We start from the raw sequence: 22,741 nt of genomic DNA, 5'->3' as shown, positions 1-22,741 counted from the left end.
TCACACCCAGACCCAGGGACGCTTGGCCTCTTCCAGACCCAGGGCCACTTGGGCTCACCCGGTCCTAGGTGCACGAGGCCTCACCCGGATCCAGGGACGCATGGTCTCACCCGGACCCAGGGACGCTTGGCCTCTCCCAGACCCAGGGGCACGTGGCCTCACCCGGGCCTAGGTGCACGAGGCCTCATCCGGCTCCAGGGACACATGGTCGCACCCGGACCCAGGGACGCTTGGCCTCTCCCAGACCCAGGGCCACTTGGGCTCACCCGGGGCAAGGTGCACGCGGCCTCACCCGGATCCAGGGACACATGGTCTCACCCGGACCCAGGGACGCTTGGCCTCTCAGACCCCGGGGCACGTGACCTCACCCATGCCTAGGTGCACGAGGTCTCACCCGGATCCAGGGACACACGGTCTCACCCGGACCCAGGGACGCCTGGCCTCCCCCAGACCCAGGGGCACGCGGCCCCACCCGGGCCTAGGTGCACGAGGCCCCACCCGGATCCAGGGACACATGGTCTCGCCCGGACCTAGGGGTGCGTGGCCTCTCTCAGACCCAGGGGCACGTGGCCTCACCTGGACCTAGGTGCACGAAGCCACCCGGACCCAGGGGCGCGTTACCTCTCTCAGACCCCTGGTCGCGTGGTCTCACCCGGATCCAGGGGCTCACGGCCTCACCCGTACTCGGGACCCAGCCTTACCCGGATCCAGGGGCCCACGGCCTCACCCGGACCCAGGGTTCAGATTCGCCCGGACCCAGGGGCACATGGCCTCACCCGAACCCGGAATCCAGCTTCACCTGGACCCAGGGGCGCGTGGCCTCACCCAAACCCAGGGGCGTGAGGCCTCACCTAGACCCAGAGGCGTGTGACCACATCTGAGCCCAGAGGCTCGCAGGCTCGCCTGGACTCGGGTCTCAGCGGGGTTTCGTCTTCTTGATCCCAATTCCTGTTGGTCAATTCCCTCTCAGCAATTCCTTCGGTCATTTTCTCAGAGCTCCAGGGCGGCTGCCGCAGAACTCATTGGGCGGCGGGCTCGGCAAGGCTCCGGTGTGCCCGGTGCCCGGCGGTGGGCTGGTCCGGTGTCGCTGCGTCGGCCCTTGGGTCTGCAACGGTGGCCAGTCGCTGAGCGTGCGCACCTGGCCACTTCGGGGCATTGAGATTCTTGAAGGACTCGGAAGTCAGCAAGCACGGAGTCTCCCACCCCATGTCTCCCAGGGGCTCGTCTGTCCGTGCTCGGCAGCGAGTGGAGCCGTCCCCTCAGCCGGAGACCGCCGGGGGAACTGCGCCGAGCACGTTCCTGGCCACCATTGTGTCGCCTGAGCCATAGTTCTTAAAGTGTGGACTTTGGGTCACCGGCATCAGCATCATCCTGCGTACCCCTCTCTTTTATTCTAGTTGTAGAGCATCTGCTCAGCCAGCCCCCCGGTCTTTCTGGCTGGTGTCTGCTCTGCTCTCCCGTCGTAGTCTCAATATTGTTGTGGTAGGCAACGATCAGGCTGCCGCCCTATGTCTCCATCTTGGTCCTCCTTTGTACAGTTAAGTCTTGATTGTTGTTAGTGTCACTGGGAGGAATTGTCCTCCAGGCCAATTGGCCGTGAGGACCCTCTTTGTCCATATAGGAAGAGTTGCTGTGCAGGAGACATGTTTGTGGGCCGGGTCTTGATGCAGCAATGCCTTGGCGCTCACTGAGTCTGCCTCTAGAATGCCTCCCTTATGCAAGTGATTGAAATCTGGTGTCATCTCCCACCAACCACTAGATGCCCTCGTTTCTGGGTCTCCAATGCAGTGTGGGTCAGCCACTACTTGAGGCACTCAGCAGGAAAAAGCTTCTGCTCAGTTTGGCTGGGGCGGAGCTACAGGGTGGAGCCTACAACCTTGGCTTCCTGTCAGCCCCGCCCTATGAGGCTCCTGTGTCTGTGTCCCTCTGTATTCCTTGCAAACACCTCTGAGAGAAACGCGCCCTGGAGTTTCGCCCACTGCCAAACAGTCCAGTCCCTCCCTAATGGGACAACTGAATAGGCTGTGTGGGGCGACCAGGTTGGCAGGGGGTTAGTGAGGGGCGACCAAATGACCAAATAGCAGGCTGCATGGAGAGACCAGGCCCACAGGGGGAAAAGTTGGGGGCGACCAGCCCGGCAGGGGGGGCAGTGAGGGGTGACCAAATGATTGAGCAGCAGGTTGCATGGAGCTAATGAATCTGGACTCCCAGATTCTCGCCTGGAACTGGGTTTCAGTGCAGTTGGAACTGGGTCTCAGCGCAGTCTGGCGTCCCTGTCTCCTTCCCAGCAGGGCCACCCAGTGGCGCAGGCAAAAGTCCGTCCTCTGCGCACCTTCCAGTGCGCGCGTCTGGAGCCGCCGCTTCTCTGTGCCTCCGCCACCACAGCCCAAATTCATTCTCCCAGCGTGTGCCTGGCTTCCCAGGGTTTCGCCCGGAACTGGGGTTCAGTGCAGTCGGAACTGGGGTTCAGCACGGTCCTGAGCTTATGTCTCCTTCCCGCTAGGGCAGTTCAGTGGCGCAGGCAACAGTCCGTCCTTTGCGCCCCTTCCCGTGCGCGCCTCTGGAGCTCTGCCTTCCCCCGCTCCTCTGTGCCTGCGCCCCACAGCCCAGATTCATTCCCCCAGCCTGCGCCTGGCTTCCCAGGGTTTCGCCCGGAACTGGCGCTCAGTGCAGTCGGAGCCGGCGCTTAGCGCAATCCGGAGCCTTTATCTCCTTCCTGCCAGTGAACGCCGGCCAGGCCGTCAGCCGCCCCTTCCTCTCCGGCTCCATCCTCCCCGCAGGCGCGCGTGCTCGTGTCTCCGCCAGTTTCTCCATACCTCAGGCTTTTACGGCTCCCCCGATTGTCCCCGTGGCCTTCTCCTTCCCCCCAGCTGTGGGCATTTCAGTCCGCCAGCTCTCCTGTGGTTCTGGACGATGTCCGTTCTGACCTCTAGTTGTGCCTTTGAAATTGTTGTGCCCGGCTGCAGGTTAGGTGTTTCACCTATGCCGCCATCTTGGTTTCCTGTAATCTTTCTTTGTAACTGTTAATATTTCTTAAATTTTCTAAATACAGTATATATACAGTCTCTGCCATGGCCTTTCCCAATCGAGTGGAATAGGAAAGGCTCCAAGCCATGTTTCTAGAAAACTAGAAATTGTGGTGATCTGGAGACTATTCTCCCAAATGGATGTAACTCCGTTTCTACTGAAAACTCTTAGCCATGCTTTGATGTTTGGTCCTAACAAACACAAACAAGGTACAGTAGTAAAAGTAGACAAGATCACTGCAAATAAAAATGTTTCCAACACCAGCTCTATTAATGGTGCTCCATATAGAACAAAAATTACATGAAAGACAAAACAAGACATAAGAAAGTAGATACAGCATTTCAAAAATCTGGTTACCTTGTATGATAATGAACTTCTTTTAGTGGATGCATTTGGTTTCACCACTAAATATAATACTAGATTGACGGAAGTTACAAAAACAGAACAGATGCACAACCACGTCAAGTGAGTTTCCAATATTGAAAAGTTCTCCAAGAAGATTGATGGAATGAAGATGCTTAGAATAATTGAGAATATGCATAAAAGATGGGTATACAGTAGTCTCTTGATATCAGTATTTTTCATGGTGTTTCCTTGAGTGGCTGTCTAACGCTCCCGCCCGCCGAAGGGAAGGGGAAGCTACCACCTCCCACCATCAGGTGCGACTCTTCCCTTACTGTGTTTTTAAGCAATATGTATATAATAATTTATAATATAATTTTAAATTATTTTTTTTAGATTTTTAACATAATGAGTAAGAAAAGAGGATGCAAATTCAACGATGATCTAAGAAGTGAATTTCCTTTCATTAAAATAAACCAAAAGTGATTACAATATAGACCAAATTTTTCATCAAGAACCCCCCTGGTCCCCCCCCCGGTCAATGGTGTCCCGCTTTACCAATGTTAAAATCTGGTCACCTTATTCTATTTGCTACTTTCCTGTTTAATAACAACTACATTAATTACAATGGTATTAGCATGATTTGGTAGTAGTTAAAATATTCAAGGAAGAGTTTTGAATGAAAAAGATGAAAATAATTTTTGAAATTAAAAAATGGCATATGGAAATCAATAAGTTATGTGTAAAAGACATTCATTCCTAATCTTCCAGGGTGTAAATCAGGGGTAGGGAAACTTTTTTCTGCCAAGGGCCATTTGGATATTTATAACATCATGTGTGGGCCATACAAAATTATCAACGTAAAAATTAGCCTGCTATATTTGGTCAAACATTTACTCATCCTTAATGTCTTGGCAGGGCCAGACCAAATGATTTCAAGGGCCTTATGTGGCCTCAGGGCCAGACATTCCCTACCCCTGGAAATTAATCCTAGAGAGACATGTATGGAGTTGTGGTTATCTTTTCAGGCCACCAGAATTCATAGTTAATTAAAGGGTGTGAGTGGCTTGTAAAAATCACCTTTAAAACAACCCAATTTCTCCAAGGCACTTGGGTACCATCAGATGTGTTTAGGGCCAGTAAGAAATCAGAAGTGTTGCCTAGCCAGTTTGGCTCATGGGATAGAGCATCTGCCTGTGGACTGAAGGGTCCCAGGTTTGATTCTGGTCATGGGCATGTGACTGGTTGTGGGCTCAATCCCCAGTAGGGGGTGTGCAGGAGGCAGCCAATCAATGATTCTCTCTCATCATTGATGTTTCTCTCTCGCTCCCTCCCCCTTCCTCTCTGAAATAAATAAACAATATTAAAAAAAAAAAAAGAAATCAGAATTGTCCATACCATCAATTTAATATATAGTCATCTCTCAATATCTGTGGGTTCCAGAGTCACCAGCGATATAAAATTTGAAAATGCTCAAGTCCCTTAGTAGGCCTACATATTTTTGAACTATGGTTGGTTGAATCCTTGGATATGGATCCTGTAGATAGAGAGAAATGACTGTATTTCACTTTATTCCCTCACAAATTCCTTTTGATCCTATTTTATGAAGAATCTGAGTATATTTGCTATCCTCACATATTTATGATCCCTGTACATAATGCAGTGATCATCAGGGTGGCTATGGGTATGTGATAGGCTGTTAGACAGACATAAACAGAGCAGGGAAGATGGGCCAGAAACAAAAGGGCACCAGAGTGGAAAGCTCTAGGTGAGTAGCACCAGACACTTGTAGAGTGGGACCTTGCCCCAGGGTGACCTTTCCTCCCCTAACATAACCCTGGTCATGTGGTGTGGACCCTCCCTTTCAAATTGCTGGTCATGCAGTTTAGACCCCCTGACCTTTCCTCCCTAGAGATAACAGCTAGGCCTCAGTTGTATTTTGGCTCCAGGCCCAGAAAAGCAGAAAAACCAGATAAAGATGCCAAGCCTGTCCTCAGGAACAGCTGCATTGGATAATGACCCCCTGCCCAGGTGTTGACCGATCAATCAGCGTAGGTAGAGACCCCAACTCTGAAAGGACACACCTGGAAAGCTGCTGACTATTCTATTGAGCTCTTTCTCTGGGAGCTCCCCTAAAATCTCCACCCTTAAAACCCTTAGGATGGAGGACCCTGAGTGCTCCCTTCCCCTGCCTCCTCCCCTTCCACTCAGGCCATTGCCTTCCTCACTCCCAAGCTCCAAGGGTCCTTCTTTTGCCTCTGTAACTTCTTTCCTAAACCCATTTCTTCTACCACTCATTTCTTTCACCTCTGTGATTTTCTAAATAAGTGTTCTTTTATAGTATGAGTCTTGGATCTGAATTATTTTCTAGCCAGAACTCAAGTATTGAGGTTGCTGAATCACGGTTTGGTCTGACCCCACCAGTCTAACACCTGGTACTGTTCCCGCTGCCATCAACAAATGAGTGTGAGGGGAGATCAGGGGAGAGCAGATGGGTCCAATACAGCATTGGTAGGATAGGTAGGTGTTTTTTTAAAAAACTTTTTTACTGATTTCAGAGAGAGAAGAGGAGAGGGAACGAGAGACAGAAACATCAACGATGAGAGAGAACCATTGATCAGCTGCTGCCTGCACACACCCCACTGGGGATGGAGCCTGCAACCTGGGCATGTGCCCTGACCAGGAATCTAACCATGACCTCCTTGTTCGAAGTCAATGCTCAGCCATTGAGTCACATTGGCTTGGAGCAGGGTCGATAGGTTTTGATGGTTCTGATGCTTTTCAGTGTGGAGAAACAAGGCTAAATTCATTTATTTGAACAATTGTTTTTGTTTTTTTAACAATGCTCCTTAATGACACAAAATTCTTAAAATATCTTAAGGCAATTGATTTGAGTACTTTTTAATTATAAAGAATGGTCTGTAGAACAAATAACTCTGTGCTTCAAGTTGGAAGTCTTTGGTATTCGTTTTGATGCTTTAATGTAGACACTCTCTGAGTTTGTTTCCATTTTTAGAGAAAAAAAAGGGGGGCAAAGCTCTGAGTATGATTCAGTGAGATAATGTGGTATGTGAAAAATCTTTATAAATGATAAAAATAAATACCAGTCAAATAAAGACTATTGTCACCCTGGCTGGTGTGGCTCAGTTGGTTGAGTGTCGTTCAGTGCACTGAAAGGTTGTCAGTTCGATTCCCAGTCAGTGCACATGCCCAGGTTGTGGGTTCGGTCCCTGGTCTGGGTACATACTGGAAGTAACAGACCGATGGTTCTGACATTGATGTTTCTCTGACATTGATGTTTCTCCCTCTCCCTTCTTCTCTCTAAAATAAATAAAAATATATTTAAAAAAAAGATTACTGTTGAAATAAATTTCTAGGTCCAAGATACAGCCTTTCCTGCCTGGAGTGCCATGTTAGCAAACTGAACGTAGGTGACTTTCATGTCCCTGTGACTGCTCTGCTTGACCAGAAGCACAGTCTATCTAGTTAGCCAATTCCCAAGCACCAAGCCAACTCTGGGCTGTGCATTTATTTCCTTGTTCCATCTCACTCAAACAAAGTTGACTATGTGCCCCCAGTCAATCAAATATTTTCTATTTTTCTCCTTGTTCTTGATCTTTTATCCTATAAAAGATCTTTGCCTCACATCCCATTTTACCTTTCTCTGAATAGAGTGTTTGCTTCATGAAGTGATAAAATTTTTTTGCATCACCTAAATTGTCTTCTTTAATCATTTTAACATTACTATTTTAAAAATTTCTTTAGTTTGAAATAAGAAATAATTTCAGATTTACAGAAAAGTTGCATACATTAGTACAAAGAATTATGATATACTTTTCACCCTAATTCCCAAATGTTAACATTTTACCTCATTTGCTTAACCATTCTCTCCTCTGTCTCTGTTTCTCTCTTTCTGTGTCTCTGTCATGGACATTTTCTCAGCAACTTTAGAATGAATTGTAGGCATAATGTTTCTTTCCCCCTAAATACTTAAGTATGTATTTCCTAAAAATAAGAACATTATCTTACATTATTACAGTACACAATAAGGAAATTAACAGTCAATATAGTAAGGTAATAGGTAGCTAGACATGAGCAAAGCAGGAACCAAGAGCCAGGTAAGCCCTGAGTGCCTAGCAATGGACAAATGTAGTTTGAGAACTCACCCCCATGATGATCTTTTCTCTCCTAGCATATCACTGGATATGTGGTTTGGACCTTCCCTTGACCTTTCCTCCCCTGGCATGTCACTAGTCATGTGGAAGACCCCTCTAGAGGAGGAACAAGGGGACCAGAGAATAGCCTATGACTCCCATACAAGCCCGTGCATGCCAGGTCCAGAAAAGCAGCAAGGCAGGCAGGGTGAAACCACAGCTCACATCAGGACCAGCTGTGGTGACCAATCAGCAGAGACCATGGCCCTGAAAGGACACACCTGGAAAGCTCATGAATATTCCATTGAGATCCTCCCCTGAGACCTTTAGATAAAAACCCTCAAGACAAAGGACTCTTGTGTCTGTCTCTCTTGGGAGCACACCCTCTTCTTCCCCAGGTGCATATATCCTTGCTTTCTTTTTCCTATGCTTCAAGGGCCTTTCTTTTGCCTGTGTAACTTGTTTCCCGAGGCCATGCAATCCAGCTGGCTTACTTCTTATATGGCTTACTTCTACTTCTGTGACTTTCTAAATAAACTTTGCTTGTATTTGAGTCTTGGCTCTGAATTCTTTCTTAGCCAGAACTCAAGTATTGAGATTGTTGAATTGAGGTCTAATCGCTGGTAACATTCTGGTACCATTTAGTTGCTAACAGTACTATTATCTAACTTACAGAGCTTATTCAAATTTCACCAACTGTTTTCTAATCTTGAGATTTACTATCAAATGGCTAACAATTTTAGAAAATGTGCATTGGAATATATCTGATTCCTAGGAGTTATAGAAATGAGAATGGAAAAGTAATAAAGAAAAGTGAGATAGTTTTACTCTCTGAATAAAAGCCACTTAAAAATAATGCCTTCATCATTGCATATATTGCCAATACTGAAGAAATGATTATGATTTATTCATTAATTCATACTTCATGAGTTCAGTGAATGTTTATTGAATAACTAGTATATGTCAGATATTTTGTTAATTGTTAGGAAAAGTAAAATATGAAAGAAGCTCAGAATCTAATTAGGAAGATACTGTTTTCAATATGGATAAATAATTGATTCAGAGACCATGATAGGAGGGAAGAAAAGGCAAAAAGAAATTTCTCCATCACAAGCAAAAGGGATAATATAATTTCATGAGTTGTGTGGTCAAGACATGGTTTGGACATAGTTAAAGGATCATTTGTTTCCTTGGCATAGGAAACACATATTTTTTAAAAACCTATAAATCCAGAAGCAGAGTAATAGCTCACTTTCTATATCTTTATTTATTACTAGAGGCCCAATGCATGAAGATTTGTGCAAGAATGGGCCTTCCTTCCCCTGACTGCTGGCACTGCCTTCGCTCCGATGAGAGCCGCCTTTCCGCCTTCCCATGCTGCCAGAGGTCTGGAGCTGTTGGGGTGGTGCGGAATGCCTGCGTTGTCGCCATATGCAAATTAACCCACCAGCTTTGTTGGGTTAATCTGCATGCTCACTCCTGATTGGCTGGTGGGTGTCACGACAGTATGGTCAATTTGCATCTTTCTCTTTTATTAGTGTAGATTGGGAATTATGTGCTTATGTGAATCAATAGATTTGGATTTTTAAAAATTTGAATAAATATTATTTTAAAAATTACAATAAGCAGCACAACAGACATTGAATGTAAATTACTTTTTAATCCTCGCCTGAGGATATGATCTTATTTATTTATTTTTTTAGAGAGAAAGGAAGGAGCAGAGAGAAAGTGAGAGAGAAAGTGAGAGAGAAAGAGAGATTGATAGATTGCCTCCTACACTCATATGGACTGGGGATTGAACCCCCAACCCAGGTGTGTGCCTTGACCAGGAATGGAATCTGCAATCTTTTTGGTATATGGTAGGATACTCCAACCAACTGAGCCACCTGGCTGGCCTTGAATGTAAAATTTTAAATAAAATTTATTTTACAGTTCCCTTTTATATTTGAAACTAATACAATAATTTCTTCTAATTAAATTTCCTCAGTCCATGTATTAATTTAAATGGACTATAATAGAAAAGGAGAAATGCAGAAACTAAATTTGAGAATATATGCATTCCTATTTATTTATTTATTTGTTTGTTTATTTGTTAATCCTCACCTGAGGGTAGTTTTCCAATGATTTTTAGAGAGAGTGGAAGGGAGGGGAAGAGACAGAGAGAGAGAAACATCGATGTGAGACACATTGATTGGTTGCCTTCTGGCCGGGAATTGAGCCTGCAGCTTAGGTATGAACTTGCAACTGAAGCACGTTCCCTTGATGGGATGGAACCAGGGACCCTTTAGTCTGTGGGATGACACTCTATCCACTAAGCCAAACAGGCTATGGCAATATATGCATTTCTAATAGGTGATTCATTTTCTGGGAAATAAAATATACCAGTTTAATCAATTTTTACAAAGACCAAGAAAGAAACATATAATGCTAAAATAAACATTGAAGTTAAAACAAAAATAGACTCAACTAACTTACTTTACTAATGCTGATGTGGATTACTCTAGACTTATGATAGTAGACAAGTGATATATGAAAATGAACATCTTTCTTTATAAAATTTGGGAGACTTATGATTACCTTTCAAGTACGAAGTGTATTTCTGCCTGGCCAAATGTCTATTGGGCAATGGTATACAGAAATCATACACACATGGGCAGTATGACAAATAAATAAAGAGGAGATATGCAGATATAATTCAAGCCTAGAATACTGTGTTAGATTTTAGATGCCTTGGAAGCAGTAATCTGAAGAAAAATTGGAGCTAGGCCAGAGAAAACAATTGTAATGATTAAGAGAAGAAAGGGATTAATTTATAAGAAAAGATTTAAGTAGACAAATATATATAGCTAGGCAAGTAATGACTATAGGGTATATTATAAGATTCTACAAATATTTGAAAGTTAAAAAGATGGGAGTAGAATTATTTAAAATTATATAAAAGAGTAAGTTACCAGGAGTAATTAAGGTAGAAGAACTCGTTGACATTGAAAATCATCAGTTTTTAGAAAACTCTTCTAATAGGAAGTTAAAAGTATTATTCTCTCTGAAGATTTGAAACTAGACAGGAAGTGATTCTTAATGGTGAATAGTTGTTTTCAGGGAAGTGGAAAAACTGATCAACTCATTTGACTCTCCATCCTTTTCCATGAACAAAAAAGTCAAAGATATTAAATCTAAGCTTCATTAATATAGTGTCTAACAATTACTCAAGAGCTCATGTTAATTGCTTGTGACCCAATAATAGTTTAAGACTGTACTAATGTAATTAAACTCTGTATTATATACTGACTTCAGCACTTTATTATCACTTATTGGGTGGCAGGCGGGGGGAGAGAGGAGGTGTCTTAAAGTTTTATATTTTTAATCCAAACAGTACCTAAGTAGTGTTAGACACTCAGTATGACTTGAACATATACTTTATTAAGTAGAAGGCTTTACTTTGTAAGCAGGGTGATTATATTTCAATGGATTTCATAAAATATTGGTAGTGCTTACTTGTCTCACTTCTGATTTGGAAGATTTGTTGACATGTATAAAAAGACTTTCCACTACTCCATGCTCCACCAATTGGTTTGCCATAAAAAGGACCATCTCAAGCCATCCCATCTTTTCAGTTCCTATTTCTGATTAGTTTAGAACATTTTCATTTCCCATGAGACTAATACAAAGGCTAACACTCCTTTCTAATAACTCCACTCTTTTCTGTATTCTGCTCCTCTACCTTGCTGCCAGAGTCTGACCAAAATCTGATGCTGCCTTTAGTTGGCTCAGTGGATCACAATTACCTACAGGATAAAGATTAAACCTATTCATTCAAATCCTTTCAGGATCTATCCTCACCTTATTTTTCAAGCCCATCTCCAGCTAATTCCTGTGCATTAGATCCCAGAGACTACACGGTCTTTCTCACACTCCCCTCTGCTCATCCTGTTCTCTTTGCCTAAATCCTTCTCTCAGTCTCCGTGGTTCCACTCAGATGCCATTTGCTCTATGAGGCTTCTCTTGAAGGATTGTATGAGATTAATTATTCATTTTTTTGCATTTTTATATCATTTATGTCACCTATATGGCTTAAATTAGTTTTTTGCCTCTTTTTCCTACAACAATACACTTGTTTGAAGACAAAATCTGGATCTTATTCACCACTCACTCTCTTGAACATATGGCCTTGTAAATAGTAGGTCCTCAATAAATTTTTATGGAATGAATGAAATGATAGAACGTTCATCATCTTCATGTGGAAGAAATCTCAGAAACGAATAATATAGCAAAACAGATGTGATTTTTCAACTATATTGGATTTTTCTGAATTCTCTAATAGGGCAAGGTATAATATACAACTTTAGTTGTTTTAGATTTCCTTAGGTACTTCCGAAATTTGACTTAATTCAAGCAACACAAAGATGTAATGTTACTACACATTTCATCCTCTACTCTTTAGCACTTTGCTTTCCAGCCGTTATTGCCACCAGACATATTTACATATTTTAATTATTTAATTAATTATGAATTATTTTCTATCTTTTCATTATGGAGCGTGAGCACCATGAAAATAGTGCTTTGTTTTTTCTTATTGTTTTATTCCCATTACTCTCAACAATGTTTGACACATAGCAAGTGTTCAACAAATATTAGTTGAATAAATAAGAGAACTTATATAGTGTCATTAAAAGGACTAAATTTTTGTTAGTGTCAGTTTTGAGACAATTAAATTTGGCATTTTATAAAACATGTAATAATAATTTAAATCCTTCAGAAAATTGAAGTATACAAAATTTTTAATTTTATTTAGGAAGTGGTTGACCATTGTCCATGAATACTAATAGTAGTTATTAATAATGGAAATCTTATAGCACAGAAAATATTTAATATTTATCTTTAAAGCCTTTTATTTATTATAGAAAATGGTATAAACATAAAATACAACTTAGCTCCCCAAATAGTTCTTTGAATTTGGGGGTAATTATGAATCTGATTTGAGTAATTTTTGGCAGATTGCTGTATATTATTTGTTTTTCATCTCTGTTCTTTTCATAGATTGTTATTGAAAAAGCTATTCCAGTTCCTTTTGAACTGGAATATCCTGCCAACTCATGGTAGAATTTCTAAGAGGCCTTACACATTTTAAGAGCAGATCATGTGTAACTTAAGGAGGAAAAGTAAAATGCATACCTGCCCTAAATTGTGTAAGCCAATGATGGAGCCTTTGATCTTAGATTGGCTTGCTGAATGTAGTGCAACTTGTACTATATACGGTGTTTACCACCCACTACTATACATAAGGATTTTATTAAAGGACTCTAACAGTGAATATATCCTATTAGCTCTTTCTTTAAAAAAATTAAGTCAACACTTTTTTCCTGTCTTCTCTCTTTTTAAGACCTACATGTCAAAGTATATGATTGTCAATTAATTTTGCATTGCATTTGTAATGAAATGAAGCAAAAATGAGAAATTCTACTCAATATAGAAGTGAATAGTAACATAATTTTTGAGTTTTAAAATATTCCTCAAGATTTAAGGATGTTATTGTTTGTCTTTTTCTTAATGGGAAAATAAAAAACTTAATTTCCTTTAAAGACACCACTTGGTTTGTTTCTATATTACCACCACCTTAGTGTGTGTGTGTGTGTGTGTGTGTGTGTGTGTGTGTGTGTGTGTTGTCTTTATTTTTTTTATCATTTGTTAATAATTTGGGGATCCCATATACTAAAGTTTCTGCAAATAAAAAACAACATTTTCTTTAGGGCTAAAACTAGGCATACTAAATGCCTGATTGAGAAAGAGGATTTTTATTTCTTTAAAAGAATAAAGCACTGATTTTTTTTTACTATTTTATAGATTTATTCAATTAAAATTACCAAATTCATAATGCACATTCCTCAGGTAATACTAGATTATAACATGATTCCAAACATGGTAATTTATTGATAAAATAATGCCACAAGTTAAGACAAATCTGAGACACCATCAGGACGAGATTGGAAAGGATTTTGAATTTTAAAGAAGCGTAAGTTCTATACCTAGTTTTGCTACAGGGTTTTCTATGATATTGGCAAGTCACTAGCTCCATTTGTCTTAGTGTTCCCATCTGTAAAATTGTGGTCATTATACTTGACACTTCCTTTCTTAAAAGGGGATGTTATGAGGATGAATAAGGTAATGTGTTGTGGTAAAATGCTTTAAGCTCCTTAGAAGAAAGGTGCTACATAAATACAGAGTATTATCTCGCATGAAAAATAGCTACAATACTTTGAGTATGGCTGCTAAGAGGCACAATGAACTCCTAATCTATTTTTTCTCAATGTGGAAAATTCCTTACATTAAAAGAAATGATGTTCATGTATTGATTGGCAAATACATCATCACCTCTCTGTAATACTGTGTCACTAATACACTTTTAAAACTTAAAACACACTATCAATTCTTCCTGTTCCTTATACTGGAAACTTTGGAGACATCTTCAGTTTCTTTCTCTCTTTTGACCCCTAAATTATTACAGCTCTTTCTTGGTAATGTTTGTTAGCTCTATCTATCTATCATCTATCTATCTATCTATCTATCTATCTATCTATCTATCTATCTATCTATAATACATATATACACTGAGTGGCCAGATTATTATGATCTCTGAACGCATAATAATCTGGCCACTCAGTGTATATCCTATATAATAAAAGGCTAATATGCAAATTGTCCCCTCAACCAGGAGTTCGACCAGCAGGCAGGCCGTTCAACCGTCCATGTCCCATGTCCCCTCACCCTGGCCAGGCTGGCTGGACCCCACCCATGCAGGAATTCATGCACCGGGCCTCATACACACACACACACACACACACACACACACACACACACACACACTGAGTGGCAAGATTATTATGAGTTCAGAGATCACAATAATCTGACCACTCAGTGTACATCTATCTATATAAAACCCTAATATGCAAATTAACTGAACGGCAGAATGACTGGAGTAACAACCGGTCACTATGATGCACACTGACCACTAGGGGGCAGATGCTCAACGCAGGAGCTTCCCCCAGCCCGCAGGCCCCAACCAGAGGCGGCGGCAGGGGGTAGGAACAGCGAACGGGTGATGCCAGGCCAAGGCAGGTGCAAGCAGGGGCCCCGATCACCCCACTGGTCTCCTGCAGATTGGCCCTAATCACTGGCCAGGCCTAGGGACCCTACTGTGCACAAATTTTGTGCACCGGGCCTCTAGTATATATATAATCTCTTCAATGAGTTATAGTAGTTAAGAAATCAGATGCAGGAGCCACATTGCTTAGGCTCAAATCCTAGTTTTTTTATATTATATGCAAATTTTGGCATATTATTTAACTGCCCTGGGCCTCGATTTTCTTATCTGTATAATGGGTACAATAATGATATCTACCTAAAAAGGTGTTAGAGAGAAATAATACATGTACAGTTCCTCATAATTGTTCCTGGCACATAGTAAGATCTCAATAAACTTTAGCTATTTTTTAAATGTGGACAACTACAATAATCTTGTATCCATTCATTATTCATCAGACTTACCAGGGAACTTGCATCTTCTGATAGTCTGCATTTACGTACAACACAATTTAACTTCCTTTTAAAGTTATTCCTTTTCCTCCAAGTTATCCCCAAGCCCCCAAATAATCATCTTCTGGTTCCTAATCATGAGGTTGACTTGAAACCTCTAACATTCCTTATGAGATGCTTGCATCCATCCAAACTATCTAACCTCATTGTCAATAGCACGCAGGTGGGAATGCTGCTTCCATCGGGTAAATATTCCTGTCATTTTCACCAGCGTATTACCAGCTTCCACTCTTAATTCCTCCATTTCTCTTTAAAAATATATGCTCATCCTCTCCTGGCTTCAAATCTGTTTCTCTATGGAGCCCTTTCCAACAATTTCTTCCTTCTGATCTGCCTAATCACTTCAAGAATAACAACACATCAGCACATTGTGTAGATCACTAATGTATAACTGAATTTGATTATGTAGTTGGCGTGTTTATATTTTTATGTACAATATGACTTTATGTTGCTTTTTGAATCAGGGTGAAGCATTATCCATACCAAAGAGGGGAGCCTGGAGACCTTTTCTCCCTTGTCATGGGTACTCTAAATTAGACTGAAATGGGCATTGTATGCACAGACTTCTCTGACAAGCTTCTGAAATTATCCTTTGTTGATTTAGCAGTTCCATAGCATACGGCGCCTCTGACTTCCTGTTTAGTCTCTCAGGTCCCAAAATTTTAAATGAACTGCTTACTACTGCAAGTTTTGAGCTGAGCGGATATCATATGTAAATACATTGTTTTAGGGAGCCTTAGAGAAAAGTTCTATGCAAACAGCAATAACTACTCACAAAATTATAGAGGCTCAGGGATAGAAAGTTTCTAAAATATCATCTATTTTTCAAGGCCAAGAAGTCACAGTAGTTCCTGCTTCTATTAACTTCATAAGGAGTCGTTCCAGAGAATGATCTGATATTTCAATGTCTCCACAAAGTACTAATTTTAAGTATCACTCATTTCTGTTTTAAATATATTGCATCATATAATTCTAGCCAAGCTTAGAGTCAGTAAAATTTCTGACTTGTGAATGAGAGTGGAGCATAGGATGCCTACTGCTGAATTTGACGTTAATGCTATTTTGCAGTGTCTTTTCTGTCTCAATTCTTCCCCTTATAACCTTAAAACAAACAAAAAACTTTATCATATTCTCTCTCTCTCTCTCTCTCTCTCTCTCTCTCTCTCTCTCTCTCTCTCTCTTCTCTCTTTCCCTCTCTCTCTCCCCTCTAGAATGGTATGCTAGGGAAGGAAGGTTCACATCTCTGAAAACTGTGAGGAGAAGAAACAGTATGTATAGAAGCAGATATTGGAGAAGCAGAATTGAAATTAAGACTGAAAATTTACTTCCTCAGAATACACAGAAATCTTTGGGTTTCGGACTTCCATAGGGTTGGTCTTATTTAGGTCTGAAGGGACAGGTGGACCCCACTGTATATCTGGGCTAGACCTAGAACATGTAAATAAATAAGCATAATTTTCATTGTGTATATTTAAAAGTATCATTATTTAGAGCTACAGACTAAATAGAACAACATGGAATTTTGTTAATATACTTGGTCCCTCTCCAGGTTTACCAGAAGAATCCCTGCAGAGGTTTTTAAGCATGTTAAAGCTTAAGAACCACTGCCGTCAAAGCATATCTCCTATTTTGTGTATATTTCCCCTTTAGACTATGGGTATCTTGAGAGCCATAATATTTTATATTTTTCAAAATTTATGGGATTTCTATTTAATTTGTAAGTCCCTTGGTAACCATCCCATCACAAACGCTCAATAAATACTGTTAAAATGAAATGGAATTACAACAAATGTATTTGCCATTTTATACACTTCCAGAAATCCCACAAGATGTCAGGGAGAGTGAACTGTACAAAAATGCCTGCTTTCTTTTGCTCTCCTCTCTTGAGGTTTCATAGCCATTATAGTCTAAGGTGAATATAGTATCCTCCTGAATCTCCAAGTTTTAACCAATTGTAAGCTTTTTGGCCATATTGAATGACCTTTGCCCCAGGCATGGAGGTAAAATTGTGAGAAGAGTGAGACTTCTCAGACCTTTCATGTCCAATAATCTTCACAGTTGCTGGTGGCTCTCCTCCAGACCCCTATGTCCATCTGAGGACAGTCGCTACTCGATGTCCAATAAGCATCTCAAACTCAACCTTTCTCTGTGCTCAGATCAAAGTCCCTGGAGTCATCTACAACTCCTTTCTCTCTTTTGGATTACATCTTCTCTTTGCTACCTTCCAAATATGTGTGCAGAATCTAATCACTTTTTAATTCCTTCACTTGATCTCTGGTCCAAGTCATCCTCATTTTATGCCCAGATTTTTGCATTAGTCTCATAACTGGTCTTTTTACTTTCATCTTTGCTTCCATTAGTCTATTCTCAAGCTTTACCAGATTATGCCATTACATGGCTCAAAACTCTCCAATGTTTCCCATTTCATCCAGAGTAAAAGCCAAAGTTATTACAGAAAAAACTGGTTTTATTTCAGCAACATCATCAGTTTTATTTTAGCATCATTGTATAATTGTATTAGAAGAATGCAAGTGCTGAATTTAAACAACTGATATCTGTTAACCCTCTTTAAATTAGCCTGTACTATGTGCATTTGAAAAAAGAATTACTTCCTATATACATTCTATCATTGCACTCTATTTGTTAATATATATTTATCAAGCACAATATTAATATATTAGTATTTATTTATCAAGCGTGTGCTCAGTACTGGTCCAAGCACTAGGAAAACCTAAGACATGGTTTATTGAAGATTTATGGGAAACTTGGGTAGAGCTGTGATAGCCAGACATTATAATTGCAAACAGATCTTTATTTCCTTTAGCATATTCACTGGCAGGTTGCAATTTTGGTGACTTTTTCTCTAGAAAGAAAAAAGTTTCATTACTCTTCTAGTTTGCTTTAAATATCTCTTCTTTTCATAATGTAGTGCTTTACTAACTTATTACAATTATAATGGCAGACCATATGTAGAGAAAATTAGGATATTGTCTTCCCAGTTTTTATGTCACATTATGACTGTACTCCCCACCCCACCCCAAATACAAAGAAGAATCTGAATCCCGAAATTAAAAGAAAAACCTACCAATTTTCAATATAATGGTGTTTGAAATCAAATAGAAAAGGTAATTTTTACTTATCTAAAAATTTAACTTCTCTGTTGGTTGAGACTGTTATAAAGATAAAACCAAAACTTCTCTCTTATAAAATTCAGAGCCTTCTTGGAAATGGATATTGATTATAAATTTTGCATACTTCTGTATTTTAATATACAATAAAATGAAATAATGTTAAATGACTAATAACTAAAATATGAACTCTATCAAATCTTTGCAAACATTGCCACATTTAATCTAGTGATGAGAAAATTTCCAATTTCCTAAATTAGACAATACTTAAAAAAAAAGAGCAAACCTAGAGCTACATCCTTTAAAAAAAATCTAAAACTCTCTCTGGAGCCTGATAACCTATAAAAAATGTTTCACTACTTTATGCCTTTCAATGACTAGAAGTACGGTAGCCAGCCAGTCAGCCTCTATTGTATTAGTGTCACAGCTGTGCAGTAATATTTTTTAGTATGTTATTTTCTTTTCAAAGGGAAAATTGGAAAGTGGTACTTAGACTAAAATATAATCCTATCAATTTTATATAAAATATTGATAAGAAATAAAAACTTAGCATCTCTGGTGTAAATTCACTAGACTGTACAAAATACAAATATATAGATTAGGAAAGTTAACATAATCCTTTTATGGGAACTAAAATCAATTACATGTCAGCTTTGTAGTATTATAAATGTATTTAGTCAGCATAGAATTTTTCCAGCAGTGTTTCCTGCAGATTGAAATTGACTAACCAGATGTTAAATATTAAATAGAACTAATCAAAGCATGGTTCAAGAGATTTTAAAACAATGATCAAAGGGAGCTATTTATTACCTGATTCATGTTACTGCTGAAATATTGGCTCTGTGATATTATATTTAAACTTAGTTTTTTCAAGATCCCATTTTCTACCTTTACATAAACAATAATTAATGTTAATAAATTAACTCATAAACGATGTAATTGGATCATTGTGCATAATCATGTTTCGAAACTTGACCAAGAGATTTAAAACTCAATGCACAGAAAGAAAACTTTAGTGGAATATTTAGTACACAAATAGCTTTTACCAATAACATAAATACAGGTATTAAAAAATACTGGGATTCATTTGGTCTATTTCCATACACACACACACACACACACACACACACACACACACACGCGCGCGCGTGCGTGCGAGGAGAAGATAATACTAGAGTCACTTCTGATGGATGTTGGACAATCATTTCATCATGCCTTTTACTTTCAGTAAAGTAATTATTCAATTAAAAAATAAATTATTTTGGCAGAAGATTTTCAGAAAAAGTCATTCCATAACTTCTTATAAGCTCATCATGTTATTTTACCATAGTGCCAACATTTTTGCTTATATTCAACAATAACCTTTCATCAGATCTTATTTGAACCCGCTTCCCTTTGTATATATTTGGGAAAACAGAGTTGATAGACTTTTCAGTATCTGATGTTATTCATTTTACTATTATTACAATACTTATGTAAATAATTTATATAATTTAAGAAATGTATTTCAAAGTATAGATTTTAATAAACAATAAAATTCACAACTATTCACACACCAATAAATACTTTTTACCAATATACAAACTATTTTTTATTTGTAGTTCATGTTGTAGAAAAAATAAGGAAATAAAGTGAAATTAGTAGAACTATTAAAAATGTTTTACCTGCTCTGGCTGGTGTGGCTCTGTTGGTTGGAGCATCGTCCTGTGCGGGCGGCAACCAATGGATGTTTCTCATATCGATGTTTCTCTCTCTCTCTCTCTCTCTCTCTCTCTCTCTCTCTCCCACTTCTGCTCTCTCTAAAATCAATAATAATAATAATAATAAAATCCTCTGATGAGGATTAAAAAGTCTTTTACCTTATTCTTAAAATTTTTGCTTCTACTAAATTGTTTTTGAATGAATATTCAGTCAATTTCTGCTTGTTTTTAATTAATTGTATTCTGTTCATAATCACTTTTAAGCAACCATTATTACAAATGTTTAAAAAAATAAAGTCTGTTTTAATATAGGTAGTATTGTCTCTTCTACAGAAATGAAGATTTACTGTATGACATCCTAGATTCTGTGCCTTGAATATGTTAAGTTCTGTTATAGTTTTAACAGCAAATCAAGAAAAACTTATTTATTGGAGAGGAATATATTCATACACCTCAACCATGCATGTCTCTTTTTAAATTTCATGTACACATTGTCCTAAATGGCCCCTTTCAGCTAATTCAGGACCTAACTCTCCAAAAAGTCTCCTCCTACTCTAATCATATTCCACTCTTACCACTCCCTTGATTTTTTTTCTCTCAATCATTTGTGATATATGATTATACCTCATTTTTTGTTCTCTGGTTATTTGATCTATCTTTGCTTCCAAACCAATATAAACATCACTGAGCAAAAAATTTTCCAAGACCTTTACTTCATGATAAAATACTCCTTTGTATATGTAAGTACATGCATGTGCACACCATTATGGGATTCTAGTCTCCTTGAACATTATTTCCTGTTACTTGAGGTTCTAGTCCCATCAGCTACTGGCAGTTAGCAGACCATGTTATGCCTTCTTGGATTGCCTTGACTTGTTCATGCTTATTCTTCTCTTAGAATGCCCTTCTCTTGCCTTTTTTGCCTGGTTAACACACTGTCAACTGTATCAGTTTCGCTTGGAAGTCGGCCCTGATTCCCCAGTCTGAGTGAGTGGGTGGTCCCAGGTCACTTCTCACATTGCACTGATCGCACTCTTGTGTTTTCTGTCTCTGCAGCCTAGTGCCTTTGTGGAAAATAAGAATTCAATACATTCTGGGTTACCTTCTTTAACCTCTTTGGTACATCAAGTTCCTCATCTATTGAAGAGGGGTGATAAAAGGTCTAACTTCTTGTGAGGATCAAATGGCATAATAAGTATGCTTGACTCAGTCTGGCTTGTGATAAGAATTGTGTAAACATTAGCTATTTATGCTTCTTGCATGAATTAAATGATCCAAACTCCTTATGAACCTCATTTGTTTTCATTTTCTATCACCTCTTAATGTAGGATTTCATAGTTCAGTGCCTGCTGTGAGAACTTACCTCCATTGTATTAAATGTACCTTTCCAAGTTTTGAGCTCTCTCATTTTAGCATCCTAATAATTTAAAAAATAAATTTGGATCACAAAATATTAGGTATGTCTAAAATATTTCAATTTTTTATCAGCATTTCATAATGCATTTTCCCCTTCCTTCATAATGTTCAATACATTTTAAAAAATATTTTTTATTGATTTCAGAGAGAAAGAAAGAGGGAGAGAGAGAGACAGAAACATTAATGTTGAGAGAATCATTGATTGACTGCCTTCTGTATGCCCCCCCAATGGGGATTGAGCCTGAAACCCAGGCATGTGCTCTGACCTGGAATCAAACCATGACATCCTGGTTCATAGGTCGATGTTCAACCACTGAGCCACATCGGCTGGGCTGTTCAATACATTTTTTATTTCTTTTTAATCCACTTGTCAACCAATCCCTCTTTATTTATTCATCACAATATTGTGGTAAATACACATATTTAAGAGATACAGTCTTTGGGGGTGATAAGAGTAACATATGTACAAAATCAACAAATAAGCAATATTTTCCTATGTGTTAATTGTGTGTTTGCTATAGCGTTTTAAATAGGAAATATGAGATGTACAAACAAAAATAATTATATATGATTACATGAAGGAAGTGATGTGCTAGCTGGATATAAAAAGATTGGAATAGATACAACATAAAGTGTAAAATACAGTACAGACAAGGGGATTAATAAAAGTCAAAGCAGGGGTGCAGAAAGAGTCCTCAATAAAGAATGGGTAAAAAGTAGCTTTGATTCATAGATGTACATGAATGATGATACTATATCTGTTTAATACCATAATCTAAAATTCTAAGAAAATGTTTATAAAAAAGGGAAAATGTCCTTCAAAATAGAGTGTTAAAATAGAAATCGTTGCTTAAATAAATCAATCTATAGTTTTAGCCTTTAGTATTTATAAGTTTAGCTTATATCATATTGAGCGCACAATCGTTAAATAGAAGCACACTTCAAACATCTATAGCAGGGTCTGAGAAGGGGTGGTGGGAAGATATTTTATATTAGAATGTTTCATGCGGTCTGCATTTCTCCCCATTGTGGAGTAGCCAGATTTTTTCCTCAGGTTGGACTTTAATTAAGAATCCTACTGCCAAGATATCAAAACTGCTTTCTTTGCTTCAGCATTACAGTAAGGTGAAGAATGTAAAAGGCGTGGAAGGGGACGCCAGGGCTCAGAGAGGCTCCAGAGAGCAGAGGTGATGAGTAGAAAGAATTTGGCAAAGCAGTTTGAGGAATTTGTTTATTTAAAACCTGAACATTGAGAAAGGAAACAAAGACTAAATAATCAATGTTCTGACACTGTGACGACAATACCTTACTGATGACACTAGTAGGACAAAAATATCATGGACACAAAGAACATTAATAGAACTAAAACAGCACAAGATGACAG

The 22,741-nt window shown here is 39.3% G+C and overlaps 1 protein-coding gene across 1 annotated transcript; it reads right to left on the bottom strand.

The window, feature by feature from the left end:
* Positions 1–3,042: 3,042 nt before the first annotated feature.
* Positions 3,043–3,688, bottom strand: LOC129150101 (phosphatidylinositol-glycan biosynthesis class F protein-like). The gene has a single exon (XM_054720292.1). It carries the CDS (start codon positions 3,610–3,612, stop codon positions 3,043–3,045), a length of 570 nt encoding a protein of 189 aa, XP_054576267.1. The 5' UTR covers positions 3,613–3,688.
* Positions 3,689–22,741: the final 19,053 nt, after the last annotated feature.

This window comes from Eptesicus fuscus, chromosome 8 (genome assembly GCF_027574615.1).
Source record: "Eptesicus fuscus isolate TK198812 chromosome 8, DD_ASM_mEF_20220401, whole genome shotgun sequence".
In the NCBI taxonomy this organism is placed as follows: Eukaryota; Metazoa; Chordata; class Mammalia; order Chiroptera; family Vespertilionidae; genus Eptesicus; species Eptesicus fuscus.
This window is presented reverse-complemented; position numbering and strand designations above follow the sequence as displayed.

Bases quoted from the DNA above. Each gene is read 5' to 3' on its own strand.
- LOC129150101 (XM_054720292.1), bottom strand. From the start codon at position 3,612: ATGAAAAATACTGATATCAAGAGACTACTGTATACCCATCTTTTATGC.